This window comes from Pelobates fuscus, chromosome 8 (assembly GCF_036172605.1).
Source record: "Pelobates fuscus isolate aPelFus1 chromosome 8, aPelFus1.pri, whole genome shotgun sequence".
NCBI lineage: Eukaryota > Metazoa > Chordata > Amphibia > Anura > Pelobatidae > Pelobates > Pelobates fuscus.
In genome coordinates, this window is record NC_086324.1 from 116,171,761 (window position 1) to 116,194,986 (window position 23,226).

Below are 23,226 nucleotides of genomic sequence, written 5' to 3' on the forward strand. Positions count from 1 at the left end.
ACTAAATCTCAGCACCCCCCTCTAGCCAACAAGCAGACTCCACTCACATAGCCTCTACCAGTATGCGACTTCGGAGCCCAGCCTCTGGTATATCCCAAATGGTGCCGTCCGCACCCTGTGAAAAAGCGGTTCCTCCCGTTACTTCTTGACACTCTGTGAAGGTGGAGCACGTCAACTCCCGTTGGAATGTGACAGAAGATATAACTGAGCATAATTTGGGGGGTTTATGACAGTGGTACATATCAAGTGTAAGAAATACTCAGCAAAAATGCAACATATATGTAAAAATGCTATTTTTTTCCCCCTCACCACAAACATTGACATAAATTGATTAAAAAATGGTGACAAGTTAAGGCACAATATACACCATATAAGATACCCTGGGGTGTCTGCTTTATCAAATGAAAACCCTCTGTGGGGTTATTCGAACAGTCACACTGCTATAATATCCTAAAATGAGACATGGGCCCGTCAAATCCATCTACGAAAATTCTAACTATAGAAACTGAAATAGTTTGTCTATTATATAGCATTGTAGCTTTACAGAATAGTGCCAAAGGCAGATGTAGCTGAACACAATGTGGGGTTCTGTGCAGGAATAGCACACACCAGCTTTACGAAATAAACATTACAAAAACCTTGTGTAAATGCCAAAATAGAGAAAAACACAATTTTACTCCAATATTTAGCAGAGATTGGAGATTAAATGGTTACGTAAAAAGTGTCATACTAACCTTAGGTAAATAGCCTGTGATGTCTACTTTATATAAATATATACTTTTGTGTGGAAAATTTGTTTTCTGTGATGGCTACTAAACCTACAAGACAAACATACCAACTTCTAAAATTGATTTACATTAACATTTTATTTTAGTCCTTGCATTTTGTAAATAAAATTAGCTGAAATCCCATACATATTATGTATTCTATAAATCAAGACACATAAATCAATTTATTTTGAATTACTTTTTCTAAGCTGGGAATATAAGCCACACGCGATTATTGCCAAAACTGTAAAAACAATATATATATTTTTGGCATTTATTTTTTATAATTAATGAGAATTTATCTATGTATATGTGACATAAAATTAAAGCCCTGTTTGCCCACTGAAGAACAGTATATAATATGTGTTGGTGCACTATTTATTTATTTATTTATAAAATATTTTACCAGGAAAGATACATTGAGATTTCTCTCGTTTTCAAGTATGTCCTGGGTCCACAAATCATTGCATTGTTACAGTTAGTGTACAAAAAAATACAAAAACAATATTAATACACAATATATACAAAATGTAACATAGAACAGGTAGGAAATATATAATCAACCACGACAGGTGCATTCTGTTTTGAGGTATGTAGAGAGGGATCTCTTAAAGGACTTTAAGCTTAGGGGAGATTTTAAATTGCGCGGGAGGTCGTTCCACAATTGCGGTGCTCTGTAGGAGAAGGAGGATCGGGCTGCTTTCTTTTTGTATTGAGGTAGACTAAGTAAAGTGTTGGTACTGGATCAGAGGTTATAGGAAGTGGGAACAGCCGGGGAAAGCATTGTGTTCAGGTAGGGCGGGAGTTTCCCAGAAAAGCTCTTAAACACAAAGCTGGAAAGATGAAGGGTGCGTCTGGATTCCAGCGACAGCCAGTTTAGTTCTTTTAGCATGTCACAATGGTGGGTCCTGTAATTACATTGTAGCACAAATCGGCAGAACGAGTTATACAATGTGTTGAGTTTATTAATGTGGGTTTGGGATGCAGATGCATATACTACATCCCCATAATCAATGATTGGCATCAGCATTTGCTGTACAATCTTTTCCTTTACTGTAGGGCTTAGGCAGGATTTGTTTCTGTACAGGGCACCTAGTTTTGGATAAAGTTTAGATGCAAGCTTTTCTATGTGCAGGCCAAAAGATAGATTGGGGTCTAACATCATACCCAAGTATTTGAAAGAGTGGACTGCGGTCAGTGTGCCATTTGAAATTGTTTTGATGGATAGGTGGGAATTGTGTAATTTGTGTAATTTAGGTACTGTTCCAAAGATCATTGTGACAGTTTTGTCAGTGTTCAGGAAGAGTTTGTTTTTTTGAGATCCACTTTTCTACCTCTGTAAACTGGTCTTGGAGCACAGCCTCAAGCTGCGGTAGATTTGCTCGCATGGATTACCGTGTCATCTGCGTACATGTGTACATTTGAGGATTTGCAGACATTAGGCAGATCATTTATAAATAATGTAAATAGTAGGGGGCCGAGAATGGAACCTTGGGGAACACCACACGTGACTGGGAGAGGGAGGGAGTCGCTGTCAGAAATGGACACATATTGCGAGCGATCCGATACATACGATCGAAACCAGTTTAGCGAATGATCACCAATACCTTAGTTTTTGAGTTTGTGCAGTAGAATGTCGTGGTCTACTGTGTCAAATGCCTTAGCAAAATCAAGGAAAATAGCTCCAGTTAGGTCTCCTTGTTCCATGCCAGTTTGGATGTAATTGCAAACTTTTAAGAGGGCAGTTGTAGTGGAGTGATTCTGGCGAAAGCCCGATTGATCAGGGGTCAGATAGTTTGATTGTTGGTAATACTCACATAGTTGCGTATGGGCACATTTTTCTAAGGTTTTTGACAATACCGGGAGCAATGATATAGGGCGATAGTTAGAAACCAAAGTAGTGTCACCACTTTTATGGATAGGCACTACTCTCGCAGTCTTCCAAAGTTTGGGTATGTATCCAGACGAGAGAGTTGCGACGGGTTTAGCAATTGCCGGCGCACTGAGCTTTAACAGCATTGCTGGGATTTGGTCAGGTCCGGACTGGTTTTTAATTTTTAGATTATTAAGATGTTTTTCAATGACACTAACAGGTACAGGTCTAAAAATTAACTTGTCTATATTGGGACTTTGCAAATTTAGTGAGACCTGATCCACATTTGTAGTTTCAGGATGTGTGCCATTTATTAGCTTGGCAATCAGGGCAGTAGAGCATCTGACAAAATAATTGTTAAAGGCATTTGCTACATCTAAGGGAAGTTGCAGGGTTTGGTTATCCACTTTGACAGTGGAGGGTTGGGAGTGGATTAGGGGAGTTTGTAGTTGATTTATGACTTTCCAAAAGTTTCTAGGGTTTGAGATGTTATTGTTCAGATTTTCATAGAAATATTGGGCCTTGGCCAATTTTGTTTGTTTTGTGCATATATTTCGCCATTGTCTATACGCACAGTGATCATTCATAGAGCCAGTACGCTTAAACTTTGACCACAAAGAATCCCGAAACTGGTACATTTGGATGAGGTCAGCTGTGATCCAGTTCATATGTGCTCCTTTTACCCTCACCTTACGCAGCGGGGCATGCAAATTCCAAATTTGTAGGAGTTCAGACTGAAAGAATTCAACAGCACAGTCTAGATCTGGGATAATGTTAAATCTGTGCCATGGGAGGTTCTTGATGTCCTTTAGAAAGGATTCAAGATTAAATTTTTTTGAAGGACCTAGTTATTTTAACCTTGGGAGAGGATTTAATAGCCTTTATTTTGCGCACACAGTACACTAAACAGTGATCACTGAAAGTGTTTGGGAGAACACCGGCCTCCAGGAGAAGTGGAGAGAATCCAATCTAGCAGGGTATGGTTAAGGCTTTTAATGTTTATGCGAGTTGGGGAGGAGATTAATTGCGTTAGCTGCAAAGTCTTAAACAGTGTGCAAGAACTATTATTTTTAGGATTCAGCCAATCAATATTAAAATCTCCAAAGACCAACAGTTCACCTTTAGGGTTTTGAGCTATGGTTTCACTAAGGAGATGGGCTATGTCAGAAAGGGAATGCACAGGGGAGCTAGGTGGACGGTAGATTCCTGCAACAATAATTGATTTACTGCACGGGATCTCAATTGTGCCAGAAAAGAAATTAATGGTGGCAGGAGGGCTAAGGTTTTGTAAAGGGGTAAACTTTATGGAATTGTCAACATAAATAACAATGCCTCCTCCTCTCTTTGATCTGTCATTTCTAAAACATGAATACCCCTGTATTGCAATGGCGGTGTCTGGTATTTTAGTTGTTAACCAAGATTCTGAGAGCACAATGATTTTTGGTTTGTAATGGCTTGCAGTGCATCCAGTTTAGGGAGTAAACTACGGATGTTGCAGTGCACAAAAGAGAGGCCTTTTTTAGTGCGGAGATTAGGACTAGAATTAGCTGGGGGACCAGGGTTAGACTCCACATGATTTGCAAGGGCAAGTAACATAAGGAATAGGAATTTGGACATCATTTTTGTTTGGGCATATAGTGAATGGGATACTTTATAATTTTGTGAGGTTGGGATAGGAGGGCTATTTTTTAGAACTCTCCACCAGCACTCAGCAGATAAGTTACAGGAGCAGAGCATGCCATGGTGTATGATAATTTGTGTTCCAGTTTGAGGTGTGTGCTTATGCTGGTAGTGGTGTGAACAAAATTGGATTGAAAAAAGGGTTATTAAGAATATCAGTATGGTTAAATTTGGATTCATGTTAGTGGCATGAGGTGTGTAGTTGAAAATGAAACAGAAATTGTGAAAAACAAAAATTAAATAAAAAGTATATAGTATTGTTGTGTGATATATCTATTTGTAGGGAGAGAGGGTATGTGTTCTATAGGGTTAAGAGATTGGAAGGATGTGCTGATCAGTGTTTGCACCTTTCATTTCAGGAGATTGAAAGTTGTGTGGGAGACTATCTATAAATGAGGAATTAAGCATGGGGTAGGTGGGCGAGGGGCAGGGTGGGAGGGAACCGAGTCTTCCAGAAGGCTACCTGTTTCAAATGGCCATGGAACAGCTGATGGAGCTCTGAGTTCTATGCTGGACTGGGTATGTTTAAAAATCATACTGTGGGAGAGAGATGCATATTAGGGTCAGATGGGTTAAGAGATGGGGGGGGGGGTGCATAGATGGACATTTGATTTAATGAATGTGTATTAATATTGTTTTTGTATTTTGTATGTAAATGTGTATTAATATTTTTGTATTTTATTGTACACTAACTGTAACAATGCAATGATTTGTGGACCCAGGACATACTTGAAAACGAGAGAAATCTCAATGTATCTTTCCTGGTAAAATATTTTATAAATAAATAATAAATAATAAATGACAGAGATGCAAATTGCGTTTGAACCCAAACAGCAAAAAATGCAAAAATAGCTTGTGTCCTTAAGGGGTAATTTTATTGACTGCAATTTGAGGGACCTGTCTGACAACCCAGGCCGAAAGTCCAGAGAATTTAATTTGCTAGCACTGTATCTAACCCTGTAACTTTCTATGACACCCTAAAACCTGTAAATGGGGGGTACTCTGGAGGCTTCGCTGAACACAAATATTAGTGTTTCAAAACCGTAAAACATATCACAGTGATGATATTGTCAGTGAAAGTGATGTTTTTTTTTCATTTTTCACACACAAACCGCATTTTCACATTTTCACTGATGATATAATTGTTGTGATACGTTTTACTGTTTTGAAACACTAAGATTTCAGCGAAGTCTCCGGAGTATAACAGTACCCCCTATGTACAGGTTTTATAGTGTTTTTGAAAGTTACAGGGTCACATTTTTTCACATTGAAAATTGCCAGGTTAGTTATGTTGCCTTTGAGAGCGTATGGTAGCCCAGTAATGAGAATTACCCCCATGATGGCATACCATTTGCAAAAGAAGGCAACTACTAAAAAAGACTGGACATACCACATATTGAATACCCTGGGTTGTCTACTTTAAAAAATATGTGAGGTGTGATTCAGAGATTAATGACAGATAACAGTGTTACAATGTCACTATTGATACATTTAAAAAAATATATATTTTGAAACAGCAATATACTACTTGTACTTAAAGCCCTATAGTGTGCAAAAAAAAAAAAAAGCATAAAAGCACCTAAACACTGGGTGTTTTTAAACTCAGGACAACATTTTTAATCTATTTAGCAGTTTTTTTTTCATTAGCTTTTGTAGATAAGTAAAAGATTTTTCAAGTAAAAGTAAAAGAACATGTTTTTATTTCAATTTTTCACCATATTTTATTATTACTTTTTAAGTAAATTATATGACATGATACGAATAATGGTATGTAAAGAAAGCCCTTCTTGTCCTGAAAAAAACAATATATAATTTGTAAGGGAACAGTAAATGAGAGAGTAAAATTACAGCTAAACACAAACACCATAAAAGTGTTAAAACTGCTCTGATTCTTAACGTACAACATGGTCAAAACAGCCTGGTCCTGAAGGGGTTAAGGCAATGATTATACTCACCAGAGCAACTACATCATGCTGTAGTTCTTCTGGTGACTATAGTGTCCGTTTAATAAACAGACAGAAAAACCCCTGCAGTCAATCTGAAAATGTATTTAACAATCCACTTAAAAGCAATGCACAGAAGGAGCAGCAGACAAGCAGAAATGAACTTAAAACAAGAGTGTGGTTCCATCTTACACTGATGTCCATGACTTCTTCCTCCTCTCTCACTTGCTAGCTCAGGTCCTGTTAGCATCACATTTATCACATTCAATTCTTCTGTGAGTTATGCAAATGTTCAAATTGACTGCTATTGTTTTCTGTCCGTTTATTAAAGTTGAAAGTGGAAGTCCGGATCCACCATTCTCAAGGGGTTGATCCTCCCACAGTTTGAGTGGCAATCAGCCATTCATCTTTTTTGAGTTGATCTAAGGCTTTATATTAAGGGGAAGATTGACTTAATAGTGTTTAAGTTAGTATGTGCTATGTATGTAATTATTTTATGCGACCGATGGGGAAAAGTACAAATACCTGTATAAGTACTTATGTTGAAGAGTAGACAAAAGCCATGGAAGTATATTTTGCTCAACATATATTTTGTTATTGGTTTTCCGTTACTGTGGTTGGTGTTTGCACTATTTATGGTTGCTGCATTAAAAATATTGATTGCCCTATTTCTTACACATTAATCTGATTGTTTCAAGCATTTAATTGAGAAATAATTGTACATGCATTTTTTTAGCTTATTAACACTATATTTAGCACGTGTATTAAATAGCATTTTCTCAAATAGCACAAGTGCAGTTTATAATTACCACCTATGCATATCACCCATTGTACACATATTAAAATTCAGAAAGCTGCAAAACATGTATTTTCTTTTTACAAAGTAATTCAGATGAACTGCTATAAAATACTAAAAATGCATACAAGTTGTATTTATGCCTTATGTATATGTTTGTTCTTCTGGATAAATGCTCTTATATATGATTAATTACTATCTTTAGCACTCTATTCAGGTACTGGGCATTTTTATTTATGCAATGTAGTTGATCATGTATTTTTCTATTAAATCTTAGAATCCTCCAGGGCTGCCTAGCATTGCCGTTACCCGTCTCTTTTGCTTCCTGAGAAAGAGCCAACTAATAATTGACTGGCACAACTATGGATATTCAATTTTGAGTCTTACAAATGGACCAGAGAGCCCAGTTGTGCACATTTCAAAGTGGTTTGTATAATTTGAGCTGTAATTTCCATACTGGAAATTATATAGAATTGTAATGTTTTTTGTATTTTTTTCTTCTTGTTTGATAGTATTATTATTTTGGTGCACAAAAAGGCCCCTATGGCTATGTTTTTATTGAATCCGCCTTTATTCGTTTATTAATGTTTGAAATAAGTAGTAATCTTAGTACAATTATTTTTTTCTGGTACTGAACTAATGTCCAGTGTTATGTCCAACTTTGTAATTTATGTTACATGTTCATGTGATGATATACCCTGGCTCAGGTTACACCTACTAATAGTGTACAGGTCACCACAGGGATGTCGTGTTGTCCATATTGTAGAACATTTGCCATATAACTTGAAAGACTGCTAACTAGATACGTATGCTTGTAGTTTTGGATTGGAAATGGTAATCATTAAACCTCTTTTCCATGGATCGGGTCCTCATGCGTTTTAATATTGTTTATTACTAACCTGGGTAGTGCCTGGCACCTGTAGCAGTAGCCTCTGCTTCTGTTCTCTTCATTTAAGAGAATCCAGCTAGCTTTAATGAGCTAAGCAGGTCTACACATGACAACAGTGATTGTTGGCTCAGCCATAGAGAGCAGTCCTGTATTGTCCCGGGTTTACTCTGCTGTAACTTGCGGTTCTCCTGGAAACAGGAAAGACCAGATTCAGCATGGGCATCTGGGGTACAAGGTAAGATGTCAAACCATAAAAAAATGATTTGCCTTTTTTTGGACGCTGCCGGCTGTAGTGGTTATGCTGCTTGGAGAGTTCCTTTAAAGCTAAAGTATTTGCTAAAATATTTTAGGGATTAACAGAATTTCCCCTCTTTTACTCATTATAAAGAGAAATATGCACTTTTATGAAAGTGCTAGGTAATACAAATCTAGATATAGTTTAAAACACTCCAGTATAAAATCAATGCTTTTATTTGTAACTTAGGAGTGTTTCTATAATACATGCCTTGATTACATTCCTACTGATAACATTTATTGACTCCTTTTATCTGTTAGAATTTATTACATTACTACTGTTAAAGGCTTATAAAGAGGCAATAAATATTGCTTCAAATAATATTGATTTTGGAAAACTATTGAAAATAAATATTATACTTAGCTTTGAAAATATTAGATTTTGGGTGCATGGTCTGACTGCAGACCTGAATGGCTGCATAGTCTGAGAGTTCCTGCAAAATTTCGTAAGAAACAGCACTAGCCATAAGCATACGGTGATCAAGCCGTAAGCCACGAAAGAAAAACGCAGCTAACAGACACACTGTGGCAGAGATGTTTGCCGTCTTGAGTGCCTCACAGGCCTCCCAACATGATAGCTGACTTGAGCCTGGCTCATCATCCAGCAAACTGGAATCATCAGAGACTCATAGAGGAGAGACAAGCCAGATTCTCCATCAATTTACTGAAGTCAATTGAGTCACCATAATCCGCTTCCATTATTACAACACCAAGGAGGCCATAATGAAGTACACCTGGGAAGCTTACATCCGATACCAAGGCAAACAGATTTTCATTTTCCAAGAACTCTCGCCCACGACTCTGCAACATCTCAGGGAGTGGAAACCAGTCGTGGAACAGCTCAAGGCTCATTCCGATTCACATGAGGCCAACCCTTCAAAATAGTAGCTTTCAAAGATGGCTCATCCTGGGAGACAATCCTTGCAACTTTCTTGAGGGCTTTAGAGTAGCGATCATGGTGCCGTGATGCTGTGTCAAGAGGCATCAATGCTATCGTTCCTCCCTTTTTATGAGGTCAGAAACGGATTTGCAAGCCCGACATGAAGTGACATTTTCTGACACCACAAGGATCATTCCAGAGGTTCTGTAACCGACTCAATGGACAATTGTGCTCGCACTGGGAATCAAGATAGGTTCACTTACCCTTCCAGAGGACTGTACATATTACCCACTCTAGTTTAACTTCTCACCCCACAGGCCTGAAGGGTCCAGTGTTTGGCCAGCGAACTACCCAGCACTTCACACTGATAGCTTGAGGACTCTGGGTTAACCAAAACCCAACATTGGCCACAAGAAATCAGATTTTGATCTTTTGATTTGAGTTAACAGTATACAGTTGCCGCGGTAATCTCATACTCCGGACTGAATTAAGTACTGCCTCCTGAACTCCTGATCGGGAGGTGAATGCAGTTCAGCATTTTGATAAGTAGAGGACGCTCGCAGTGCCCTATTTATAATAAAATAACGCCTAGTGTAATTTCCGATATGGGCAGTGCCACATCATCTCTGTGACCCCATTCAAGCACTTTTTGTGGTTGCAGGGGTGCCATAACGTTTTAGCGCTATGTGTTATTACCCTGGCATGGTTTCCTCTTTGGTTTGTTATACGGACTCTTCTAACTTCTGTAATCCTGACTTGACTAGTTATATTGTATTTACATATTTCCGGTACCCTGATCTTGGCTTGTTTTCGCTCTCCCTAATTTTTTACCTTAAACTTGTCCATTCTAAGGGCTCCTAATAATTAGTTTCTGTATATTTATTCCTGACCTATACATGTACGTATATAGTTAACTTGGGTTTTTTATGTTTCTAACTATGCTACGAATAGGGCAGAAAATGTGTGTGGGGGCTGGGGGTACTGTTTATGTAGCCATGAGCACCACCTCACATTAAGAGTGGCATGCTTTAGGGGGAATATATTAAATGCTTCCAAATCAGTGATTTAATGTTCCCCATTTGTGAACAGGACTGTGAGTTTTCCAAAGCACAAAACATATACATTATGACAGCTAACTGCAATTGATGCACTCAGGATGCCACAACGATACATTCATACGAGATACTAGACCAAATTCTGATTAGATTTCTTCATGCGATCTTACGAATCAGACTACTTCACATATATAAAGCCCTATAGTAGGCACCCCCTAGTGCTCATACTCTGTGACAGTAGATAACAACACTGAGTTCATAAAATCAGAAGTGTTCCACACAACCCACCGATGACCTGGAAGGGAGAACATCAAAACACGTGACAGTGGTTGAAGTTACTACTATGGAACCAGCAATGGTCTCTAGGTACCATTGTCCTGCAAACCTATAGGTGCAATGCCAGTTCAAAAATATAGATATCTGCCAAGGTTACTTGTGTTTTTAAATGTTTGTTAACCAAATTTACATTACACCTTGACAACTAGTGTAGATGGGCAAGTGGCTATTCCTTTCTCTACTCCGTGGATTCTAGTTATCCAGTGAGAGAGGAGGACATGCCACTCTGGCAATGTGTAAGACCAGATTGTACTATTCAGATAATGTTTTAGTGTTTTTTTTGTTTTGTTTTTATTGTTTCCAATTTTGATTGTAATGCCAAGGGAAAAGGGCAGACCCACATACCAAACTGTCCCACTCCAAGAGATATATGAACCCATAATAAGAGCTAGAATACAACCATGATACCTATAGATCATAGATCTACCTATAGCACAATGTACCTATGTCATTCTAAATGGCCCTAAATGTTACCCCATTAAATGTTAAGAGGCTCAAAACCCCAAACAAAAGAAGACATCTGCTTAGAGAGCTTAAAAATGAAAAATTCAAGAGATGCACCTGCCCAGGCACTGCACCATGGTACAGGAGTTGCTATCCTTATACACAAACTCTTCCCACTGCAGATCAGAAACGGTCAGACTAACCAAGCTGGTAGATACAAACTCATCATCGGCACACTTTATAACACAACATACCTCTTTCTTAATGTTTATGCCTCAAACAACCCTGACCAAGGATACTGGGATTCCCTGGAGACAATACACTATCAAATGGAGTAGTACTGGTGGGGAGCAATTTCAACGAGGTTCCATATTCAGCAGTTGACAGGAGTTCCTGACCGGGGATGATGTGGTCGCATGGGATGGGAAGACAAGACACGCTTGTATATTGATTTATCCGATGTACAGGCGTTCTGAATGCATGGCAATTCCAACATGCCGATACGCTAGATTACTCATTCTACTCCGCACCACACTCCACCTATTAAATAATGTAATAATATGTATTTGCAAATGTGTTTTTTGTTTCTTTTTTTTTTTTAATACCAATTTATTTGTCACAGGTATGAGCACATTTTTGGAAGATTTTCAAAGTATAATTTTTGTGTGACAAATGCAATGAAGGAGGACTTGCTGGTCAACTGGAGAATTAAGTAAGAAAGTCACAAGTTACATTTTTATGGTTTGAGTACAAAATAAATACATTTCCTTGATAACAAAAAACAATTAAAGAGATTTGTATCTAGCAAGAATTGTCCATAATGTGCTATAGCAGGAGTGTAATAATGCATTTCTGCCTTACTAACTATCAGGTAACCTACTATAGAAAAAAACAAGATTTATTGCAATATTAAAAGAACATTATATGCACCACAACAACATTTAGCTCAATTAAGCAGGTTTGGTGTATAGATCATGCCCTGCTGTCTCACTACTCAATTATCTGCCATTTAGGAACGGCTAGGGCTTATTTTCAGGGTAGGGCTTATATTATGAGCATAACCCGAAAATAAGCTAGGACTTATTTTCGTGGGATGTCTTTTTGTCGGGGTAACACTGTATACATAAACATTATATTAGAAATCATGGGGAATTACAGCTTCCCTTTAAGATATAGTGATTTTTGTTCTTTGAGTTTCCTTTTAGACATATCAGATTGCCAAATGAATTCATGATGTCATGGCATATGAGGAAACTCTATACAAAAACATGCTTTCATTCAAACTCACAAACACAGCTCACAAATAATACCCTGCAGGGATGGGTAAATGGTAGATCTCCAGCTGGCATAGCATTGTGGGAGTTGTACGATAGCTGGTGATCTACCATTTGGCCACCCTTGTGCTAGAGAGGGGCCCAAAGCAATTGATATTAATTCTGCCACTAGTCTGACCAACACTTTGAACTTTCATTATAGCAAACATATTTTTTTTCAGTTTTTAAATGATATAGGATGCACCTATACGTACAGTTGCGCGGTAAAGTGAAATAAACAATAAAAAAAAAGGGGTAACTTATCCCGTGTACATATGAGTATGTGCAGAAGATGATATCCTTCACATACAAACAGAAAAAAACTGTTTACAGTGCAGATGGCAATGAACAACAATGGTGTATTTTTCTTTAAAATTAGTTCACTCACATGTAATGGAGCCTATATGTATTGGGCTGGTATGCTCTTAGGGCAGCATCACACCACTTCCTTATAAGGATATTCCCTCTGGTGGAGAGAAAAAAGAAAAAAAGCATCCAATGGGTAGTATATCTAATAAAAAAACTCTAAAATATGACTATTTTGCTCACCTTTTTAAATAGCCTTAAAATCCCGGCTCTAAGCTATATAGGTATGATGCCATTATAGAGGGGGTGACACTTCCCCAATAAAGACTAATGAGGCTTAAAAATACTATTATATTTATTAACAAAAAAATATACATGTATATATATAAAAAAAAGTATAAAAACATAAATTACTGTCCACAAATGTATAAAATAGGTCCTTGTAGCAGCCAAAACGGGTTTCACTCCTTTCCTGAGCTTCTTCAGTCAGCTGTGAATCAGTCTCAGAGAATCTTCCTTATTATGTGTGTTATGTAAATTCCTCTTGGATCCCATGTGCAGTTGAACCAACCAATCATGATGAATTTTGTCTTCCCGCCCCTTTAATTATGTATGTCCACCTGTTTAAGTGTAATACTGTTCATTGGCATTGTTCCCGCCATATTTTAACTTTAAATACATTAGTGGTTAGTGGTAACAGATACGGACCTGCGGCATTCATTCCGTGGTTGATGGAAGTGGCACAGCGGAATCTTTTTTTTTTTTTTTCAGTAGTAACACTGCTGAAGATCAAGAAACAGTGATTACCATTGGGGCGGAACCATTTTCTTATTCTGGCCAAGCATTGCCCAAATATAAAATTAATCTATTTATTTTTTTGTAATTGTAGGTGTTTCTAAAACAGCTTGCAAAAACTGCAGATGACCTTATCTGAAGCTTTAGCAAGCTCTCCACTTTGAACCCAGCCCACGTTTTCTGTGACTGTCAAATTACAAACCTCAGAATGCAGCTCAATGAGAAAGCTTTGCAAGGCAGGTGCAATTGCCTGCTTCTTGAGTTTAGCTCCACTGAGCTAAACTACTAAGACATAACTGGTCAGTTGTCTGATTGACAGCCAGGGGGTTAACTTTTAAAAAGCAAGCAGCGATGGAATATAAAAAACAAACAAATAATAGAGTACTATCACCACAAATACGTGAAGAATAGTATTCAATATACTTATCTAAACAAGTCAAGTAGGCAGCCTCCTTAAGATCACCTCCCAGGTGGTGATCCTATTAGACCAGAATATAAGCAACAAACATGTGTGAAACAGCTGTGATTCTAAAAAAGAACATAAACTTAACATAGTGTTATTAAGTTTAAACAATCAAATGTGCTCTGTTAATGGTTGCACTCATAAGATGTAGACGTATAAAGCGCTCAATGGGTGCCTCACCTGATGTAGTGGAGGGCTCTGAATCCCTTCTCCTTAGTCTGCAAATGTAGCAGGAGAACATGACTCCAGATGAGAATGTATAGAAAAATGGCTATTTTATTGTATAAAAATTGTGAAAAAAACACCAGAATAAATGCTATTAAAACAGCAATACTATTGAATCACAGCCGTTTCCCATATGTTTGTTGCTTATATAGTGATGTCCTGTAACGCCATACTTTTGTGCATAGAAATATGCACAGAATTGACATTAGCCAGCTTGGATTTCTTGTTCTATATGCAAAATGGGTAAACTCTGTATGTGCAGCTTTTCTTAGCAAAATACACACATACAGACTCCAAGCACCATGACCACTTCAAAATACTGAATTTGTCATGGTGCTTTGAGTAATCCTATGAGTGCATCACCTCGGTTTATAATTTTAAATGATTATTCAAAAAATATAGTTAGTTGAATTTGTCAGGAACTGGCTTATTTTTCACCACAGCTATTCATACTGACTACATTATTCAAGCTTTACCCAGATATTATCTTTTAATAATAATCTCCCACTGCAAATTTTAATTGATAGGTTTAAAATATTCAGGGTTTAACAAATAAACAATATAAATAAATATATAATATGTATCCTAAACTTGGAGATGGTGTTAACTTTCTATAAGCACCACTGTAGTTTTTGCACATGCACCCTGAGTCTCTATGAGAATCATTAGAATCCCTACAAAATCAGCAGTACCAGAGGTGGAGAAGAGGTTCGTCGAAGAGACCCTTTTGCCACTGGATTAGAACTGCTTCATTTTTAGTCCAGGGTATACTAAAGGGTCCATCAAACACTCCATTATAAATAAATGTAGTTATGTAAAGTGCTGGAGTGTTTTTTTAAAATGGCATTGGCTTGAACTCAGGAGTTACATAGTTACATAGCTGAAAAATGACTTGCGTCCATCAAGTTCAGCCTTCCTCACATATGTTTTTGCCGTTGATCCAAAAGAAGGCAAAAAAACTAGTTTTAAAGGACCACTCTAGGCACCCAGACCACTTCAGCTTAATGAAATGGTCTAGGTGCCTGGGCCTCTAGGATTAACCATTTTTTTTTTTTATAAACATAGCAGTTTCAGAGAAACTGCTATGTTTATACTGAGGGTTAATCCAGCCACCAGAGCCTCTAGTGGCTGTCTCATTGACAGCCGCTAGAGGTGCTTGCGTGCTTCTCACTGTGAAAATCACAGTGAGAAGACGCCAGCGTCCATAGGAAAGCATTGTAAATGCTTTCCTATGCGACCGGCTGAATGCGCGCGCGGCTCCTGCCGCGTATGCGCATTCAGCCGATGATGTCGCGAGGAAGGAGGAGAGGAGGAGGAAAGCTCCCCGCCCGGCGCTGGAGAAAGGCAAGTGTTTAACCCCTTCCTCTCTCCAGAGCCAGGCGGGAGGGGGTCCCTGAGGGTGGGTGCACCCTCAGTGCACTATAGTGCCAGGAAAACGAGTATGTTTTCTTGGCACTATAGGGGTACTACTACTTTAAGCGCTTCCAATTTTGCAACAAACTAGGGAAAAATTCCTTCTTGACCCCAAAATAACAGTCAGATGTCTCCTTGGATCAAGCAGCTATTACCCCACTAATTATATTTTCATCCCGAGAATTTATGCCCCTATTTATACATGACAAAACCTTAATGGTCTCAGCAACTGCAGATTTACATTGTATATTGCTGCCTGATTTGTTGTCTATAACAATTCCCAAATCCTTCTCATGTGTGGATATCACTAATTCACTAGCATTTAAGGTGTAAGGTGCTTGTGCATTCTTGACCCCGAAGTGCATAACTTTGCATTTCACTACGTTAAATTTCATCTGCCATTTTAGTGCCCAGTCCCCCAATCTATCCAAATCCCTTTGCAGCAAAGCAATATCCTGCTCACATGTTATTACTTTACAAAGTTTTGTGTCATCTGCAAACACTGAAATATGGCTTTCAATGCCTAGTTCAAGATCATTTATAAATATGTTAAATAGAAGTGGTCCCAAAACAGAACCCTGAGGGACACCACTTACCACTTTTGTCCAGCTTGACAATGACAACTCGTACTCTATCCTGAAGCCAATGTTCTACCCAAGAACAAGAATAATCATCTAGACCAGTGGTTCTCAACCTCTATTTCACTTAACTTATTTCACTTAAGTACCCCTTGGCAGCCCTTTTCCATAAATTGTACCCCTCACATGTTGTAATTAATATAGTTAATAGCAAAATGTTGTAATTAATATAGTTGCATTTATTTCAAAGTTATTCATTTTTCTCTGCCCTAGGCTCCCCCTGCTTCTCCTCCGCCCTCTGCTCTCCCTGCTTCTTCTCTGCCCCCTGCTCTCCCTGCTTCTTCTCCGCCCCATGCTCTCCCTGCTTCTCCTCTGCCCCATGCTCTCCCTGCTTCTTCTCTGTCTTACACTCTCCCTGCTTCTTCTCTGGCTTAGACACACAAACTGTCACACATGCAGACACACAGAAACCAACACTGACACACATATAGATACAGATACACAGACACACCCGCAGATATGCACACTGACACATACAGATGCACAGACACACAGATACAATGATACACAAACATACAGATACAAACACTGACACACATACAGATACAGACTGAATAAAACACTGACACACATACACACACACAGATACATATCCTGACACACAGATACATGTCCTGACACATAAGCAGATACAGTGAAACACAAATGTATACACTAACACACATGCAGATACACAGATACATATCCTGACACACACATGCATACACTGACACCCATACAGACAAAGATACCCACACTGACATACATATACGAACACTGACACACAGATACAAGCATTGACACACATGCAGATACAGACACTGACACAGATTTAGGCACTGACACACATGCAGATACTGACACAGATATATAGGCAATGACACACATGTAGATACATACCCCGACATACAGATACATACTCTGACACAAATGCAGATACACACACATATATACACTTAAGGATACACGCACTGACACACAGATACACACAGACACATATAAATACCCTGACACACAGACACACAGATAATTACCCTGACACTCTTTAGGATACATACCCTGACACACATGCAGATACACAGACACATACCCTGACACACATACAGACATACAAATACACTGACACACTTAAGGATTTATTCCCTGGCACACATATACACACCCTGACACTAAGATACATACCCTGCCACAAATTCAGATACAGTGAAACACAGATACATCCACTGGCACACATGCAGATATATAGATACAAACACTGACACACAAATGCATACACTGACACACATACAGAGAAAGATACCCACACTGACATACAGATACAGTGACACACATACAGATACATACACTGACACATATATAGGCACTGACACACATGCAGATACATACCCTGACACAGATATAGGCACTGACACACATGCAGATACATACCCTGACACAGATATAGGCACTGACACACATGCACTCACACACCCTGACACACATTTAGACGCATACCCTGACACACATACAGACGCATACCCTGACACACATACAGACACATACCCTGACACACATACAGACACATACCCTGACACACACAGAGACACATACCCTGACACACACAGAGACACATACCCTGATACACACAGAGACACATACCCTGATACACACAGAGACACATACCCTGACACACACATACAGACGCATACCCTGACACACATACAGACACATACCCTGACACACATACAGACACATACCCTGACACACACAGAGACACATACCCTGACACACACATACAGACGCATACCCTGACACACATACAGACGCATACCCTGACACACATACAGACGCATACCCTGACACACATACAGACGCATACCCTGACACACATACAGACGCATACCCTGACACACACATACAGATGCATACCCTGACACACACATGCAGACACATACCCTGACACACACATGCAGACACATACCCTGACACACACATACAGATGCATACCCTGACACACACATGCAGACACATACCCTGACACACACATACAGACGCATACCCTGACACACACATGCAGACACATACCCTGACACACACATACAGACGCATACCCTAACACACATACAGACGCATACCCTGACACACATACAGACGCATACCCTGACACACATAGAGACACATACCCTGACACACACATACAGATGCATACCCTGACACACATACAGACGCATACCCTGACACACATACAGACGCATACCCTGACACACATACAAATGCATACCCTGACACACACATACAAACGCATACCCTGACACACACATACAGATGCATACCCTGACACACACATACAGACGCATACCCTGACACACACATACAGACGCATACCCTGACACACACATACAGACGCATACCCTGACACACACATACAGACGCATACCCTGACACACACATACAGACGCATACCCTGACACACACATACAGACGCATACCCTGACACACACATACAGATGCATACCCTGACACACAGAAACACACTCTGACACACTTTCAGATACACACACACTCATTTACAAACATGCAGATACACACATACCCTGACACATATGCAGATATAGTGAAACACAGATACATCCACTGCCACACATGCAGATACAAAGATACAGTCACTGACACACACAATGACACACAAATGCATAGAGAAACACACTGACACATTTGCAGATACGGACACCCATGTAGATACACAGATGAAACACAGTGAAACACAGATACATCCACTGGCACACATGCAGATACATAGATACAGACACTGACACACATACAGACAAAGATACACACCCAACACTAATATACATACCCTGCCACAAATTCAGATACAGTGAAACACAGATACATCCACTGGCACACATGCAGATACATAGATACTGACACACAAATGCATACACTGACATACATACAGAGAAAGATACCCACACTGACATACAGATACAGACACTGGCGCACAGATACAGTGACACACATACAGATACAGACACTGACACATATATAGGCACTGACACACATGCAGATACATACCCTGACACAGATATAGGCACTGACACACATGCACTCACACACCCTGACACACATTTAGACGCATACCCTGACACACATACAGACGCATACCCTGACACACACTATGGCCCGGGAAGATGTGGCCCTTTAATTACAAGAGCTGGGCATTATGGATGGTGGATTATCTTACTGGCCCTTTAAGAACCAGCCAGGGACATTTAATATTGCAGGAACTTCTGACTATATAAAACTATACCACCCAGGACATTGAGCTGGCTAGCCAAATTCGTGTATTTTAAGATGCTTTCGTGTATTGCTATTTTTGTGTATTCGTCTGATTGTTCGGTAAAATCTATACTTCTACTCACTTCTTCATAGAATGCAATTAGGTTAGTTTGACATGACCTATGTTTCATAAAACCATGCTGATTATTGCAAATAACAAGGTTCTTCCCAATCCTCCGGTACAATACCTGACACAAAACAGTGTAATATTTATTAATCCCAAGCAGACCTTGACATATATGTCCTGATTTTAGCTTTGTTATTCATATAAAGAATATTTGCAGTCCAAATGAAAATCTAAAAAGGTAGTTAAAAAAAACAACATCTTCTTTGTTGCGGTCCAAAAATACTAAGTATAACATGTTATTAGTAGGAAAGCTAAATTAAAATATTTACTGACCAAGGGTTTGGGGAATTGATGCTTTCTTATCAGTACATTTTTTCATACATCTTTACTGTCTGCTACACGGTATATATTTTTGTGTTTTTGGATTACAATAAAGATGGATTTTTTTTTTTTTTACCGCCATTATGTAGTTCTCATTTAGAGTGCAATGATTCTTGTGAATGTCTGAAACTTTTGAAGAGGTTTTCTTGGATTACGCAGGTGATTTTTTGGTTTTAGTTCTGGTACTCGACTGCTGAAGTGGATCTGCCACTAAACTGATCTTGAAAAATAAACAACAAATCTTACTTTTGTCAAACAACTTTGTTGACTAATGTAACTACTTTTTTTGATTACTTTTATTTTTTGCAGAGCTACAACACTTTATGACAAGCCACCATCTATGTTTCAAGAGACTACACTGCAACTACAGCATAAATTATTTATGAAGCTTTCTGTGGATTACCCTCAATTTAAAGCTCCGTGAGTAATGTCAACTTTCAGTACACCAACTTTATTTTAGAACACACTGTTCATTAATATATTTCATTAGACAATTTTCCAAAGTGATCCTTAACAGCAAGTCTGCAGATCATAACCTATTTAGTTAGCATTAACATTGTATAATTAGTTTATCATTGTGTAAATTGGGAAGAAGAGAAGAAAAAAGTATTAAAAAGATGTTCTTCTGGAGAAAGGTGGGAGTTAAGATACTCTGAAATAAGTATGAAATGTATATTCGACACAATACAACAGGACACAACAGGACACACCAAGCAGCAAAACTTCTTTCTCCTCAAAACCTTCTTTCTCCTCAAAACACTTCCCTCAGTCCACCCTGCTTTAACTGCAGTTATATAGCTGCTCACAGTCCCTACAGGGGATGCTAATAATCTCGTTGGGCAGTGAGCCAGAACTCCTTAGAAAACCTGGGCTGGACTCATGCACAGCCACTCTGACAGTGGGTGGAGAATCGGCCTACCCTGCTCTTCCGAATACTTCACCACAGGGACCCAAATAACAACAGAGAAAAAACCTGGGCATTTAACCCCTTCAGGACCGCTGACGGTTCAGGATCGTCAGCGGTAAAACGTACGTTTGGACCGCTGACGGTCCTAAACCGTCATAGCGAAAAACGGGCTGCAGGAAGCGATCAAAGATCGCTTCCGCTAGTATAACGCTGTAACTATCTGCCAGACATCCCAGGCAGATAGTAACAGCCAATTGCGGCGTGTGAGCGATCCGTGATCGCTCACAATTGGCTGCTGTCAAAGTGGGTGTTACAAACACTCACTTTGACAGTGTTCTCTGCCCCTCTCTCCTCTGTAGCGTTTTGTGAGGCGAGAGAGACAGAGATCGTGATAGTTTGTTGCAGCAGAAGTGTTCCAGAGCTTTATACAGTATCTAAAGTGAATAAAAAATTATTTTTAATCCCTTCCCTGCCAGATCTGTTACAGCAGTGCATTTGTACTGTCTGTATTTTTTTTGCCCTTAAAGGGTTAAATTTGTTTTAAAAATCTGTGTCTTGGTCTGTCTTGGTCTGTCTTAGTCAGTCAGTTTCCTTCCCCCAAATCTCCATTAGATTTTTGTGACAGGAGTTAGTTTAGGGATTGCTGTTTAGTCTATTTTAGTAAAAAAAAAAAAAGTATAAAAAAAAAATTGTGTGTTTGTAATTTGTTTTAGTCGTGTGTAAAACACGCAGCGTATGTATAACTTGCAGGAGGCATTTGCCTTCCTGGCGTCAGGCTCTGACGCCACTGACACTGCGTCAGATTTTGACCCAGGTCAGTTTTCTGACACGTCTAGTCAAGACGAAATGTCATCTGTGTGTGAGCCGGCTGAAGAAAGAAGCTGTGCCCTGATTTATTTATATTTATTTATTGATAACTTAAAAAAATCTTAAAGCTTAAAGTCTGGGAAGCAATCTCCTCCCAGATGGTATCCCCTAAAAATAGTTCTACATACTGCATTGGGGAGAAGCCATCCACATTAACATTAATGCTTGCGTTGGCACTAAAAGGGGGGACGTTGGGCTCGGCTAACTGTGGAGGTATCCAGTCCTCCTCCACAATTCAGGATAAATTTTCGGATGTTTATATGCAGGATGTCAACATAACATATGGCCAACTGAAGATAGACCAAGCATACCTTTATATCAAATTGAAAAACTGACATGTATAAGTTCTGATTGTTGCCTTTTGGCCCCCAAACAGCCCAGCAACCCTATACATGGGGGGTATCACTGTACTCGGGAGATGTTGCTGAACATATTGGGCAGTGTTTGGCAATGACACATAACAGGATCTGTTAAATCATGCCTAAAGTACAATGTGTGTGACAAAGAAACAAAAAAGGATTACTACCCAAAAGTTTGACAAAGGCTGGTGGTAGAATTCAGTGCATGAAAAGTGTTAAAATACCACCATTTAAAATACCCTGAGTTTTCTACTTTTCAAAAATATATGGTTTGATGGGGGTAAAATACATTGGCTCAAATGGCACATAGGTGCAGGTTGATTACATGTCAAAATTCCAAGTTGGGAAACTGATGAGTGCACCTGCCAAACGTGGCCTTTTAGCCCCCATAGAAACCGACAAGCCTATGCATGGGTGGTATCACTGTATTCAGGAGATCTTGCTGAATACATATTGGGGTGTTGTTTGGCAGTGATACATAACAGGATCTTATAATTCATGCCTAAAGTACAATATGTGTGAAAAAAAACAGAAATAAAATTACTAACTCAATGTTTGACAAAGCCTGGTGGTAGAATTAGTGCATGGGAAGTGTTAAAATACCACCATGTGAAATACCCTAGGGTGTCTACTTTTCAAAAATATATGGTTTGATGGGGGTAAAATACATTGGCCGGCTTCAAAAATGTCCCAAATAGGATATGCATGCAGGTTGACAACATGTAAAAATTCCAAGCTGGGAAACTGATATGCGCACCTGCCAAAAGTGGCCTTTTAGCCCCCAAACAACCCAACACACCTATACATGGGGGGTATCCCTGTACTCGGGAGATGTTGCTGAACACATATTGGGGTGTTGTTTGGCAGTGACACATAACATGATCTGTTAATTCATGCCTAAAGTACAATGTGTGTGAAAAAAACAGAAACATTTTTACTAACTCTATGTTTGACAAAGCCTGGTGGTAGAATTAGTGCATGGAAAGTGTTAAAATACCACCATGTGAAATACCGTAGGGTTTCTACCTTTAAAAAATATATGGTTTGATGGAGGTAAAATACATTGGTCGGCTTCAAAAATGTCCCAAATAGGACATGCATGCAGGTTGACTACATGTCAAAATTCCAAGCTGGGAAACTGATATGCGCACCTGCAAAATGTGGCCTTTTAGCCCCCCAACAATCCGACACACCTACACATGGGGGGGTATCCCTGTACTCGGGAGATGTTGCTGAAG

At 39.1% G+C, this 23,226-nt stretch overlaps 1 protein-coding gene across 1 annotated transcript in view; it reads left to right on the forward strand.

Moving 5' to 3' along the window:
- Positions 1–23,226, forward strand: part of ALG1 (ALG1 chitobiosyldiphosphodolichol beta-mannosyltransferase) — a 142,419-nt gene that overhangs the window by 80,213 nt on the left and 38,980 nt on the right. Inside the window, exons 4-6 of the mRNA XM_063428825.1 lie at positions 7,337–7,485; positions 11,580–11,669; positions 20,165–20,275. Coding sequence (XP_063284895.1) covers positions 7,337–7,485; positions 11,580–11,669; positions 20,165–20,275 — 350 coding nt within the window. The remainder of the gene's footprint in view (positions 1–7,336; positions 7,486–11,579; positions 11,670–20,164; positions 20,276–23,226) is intronic.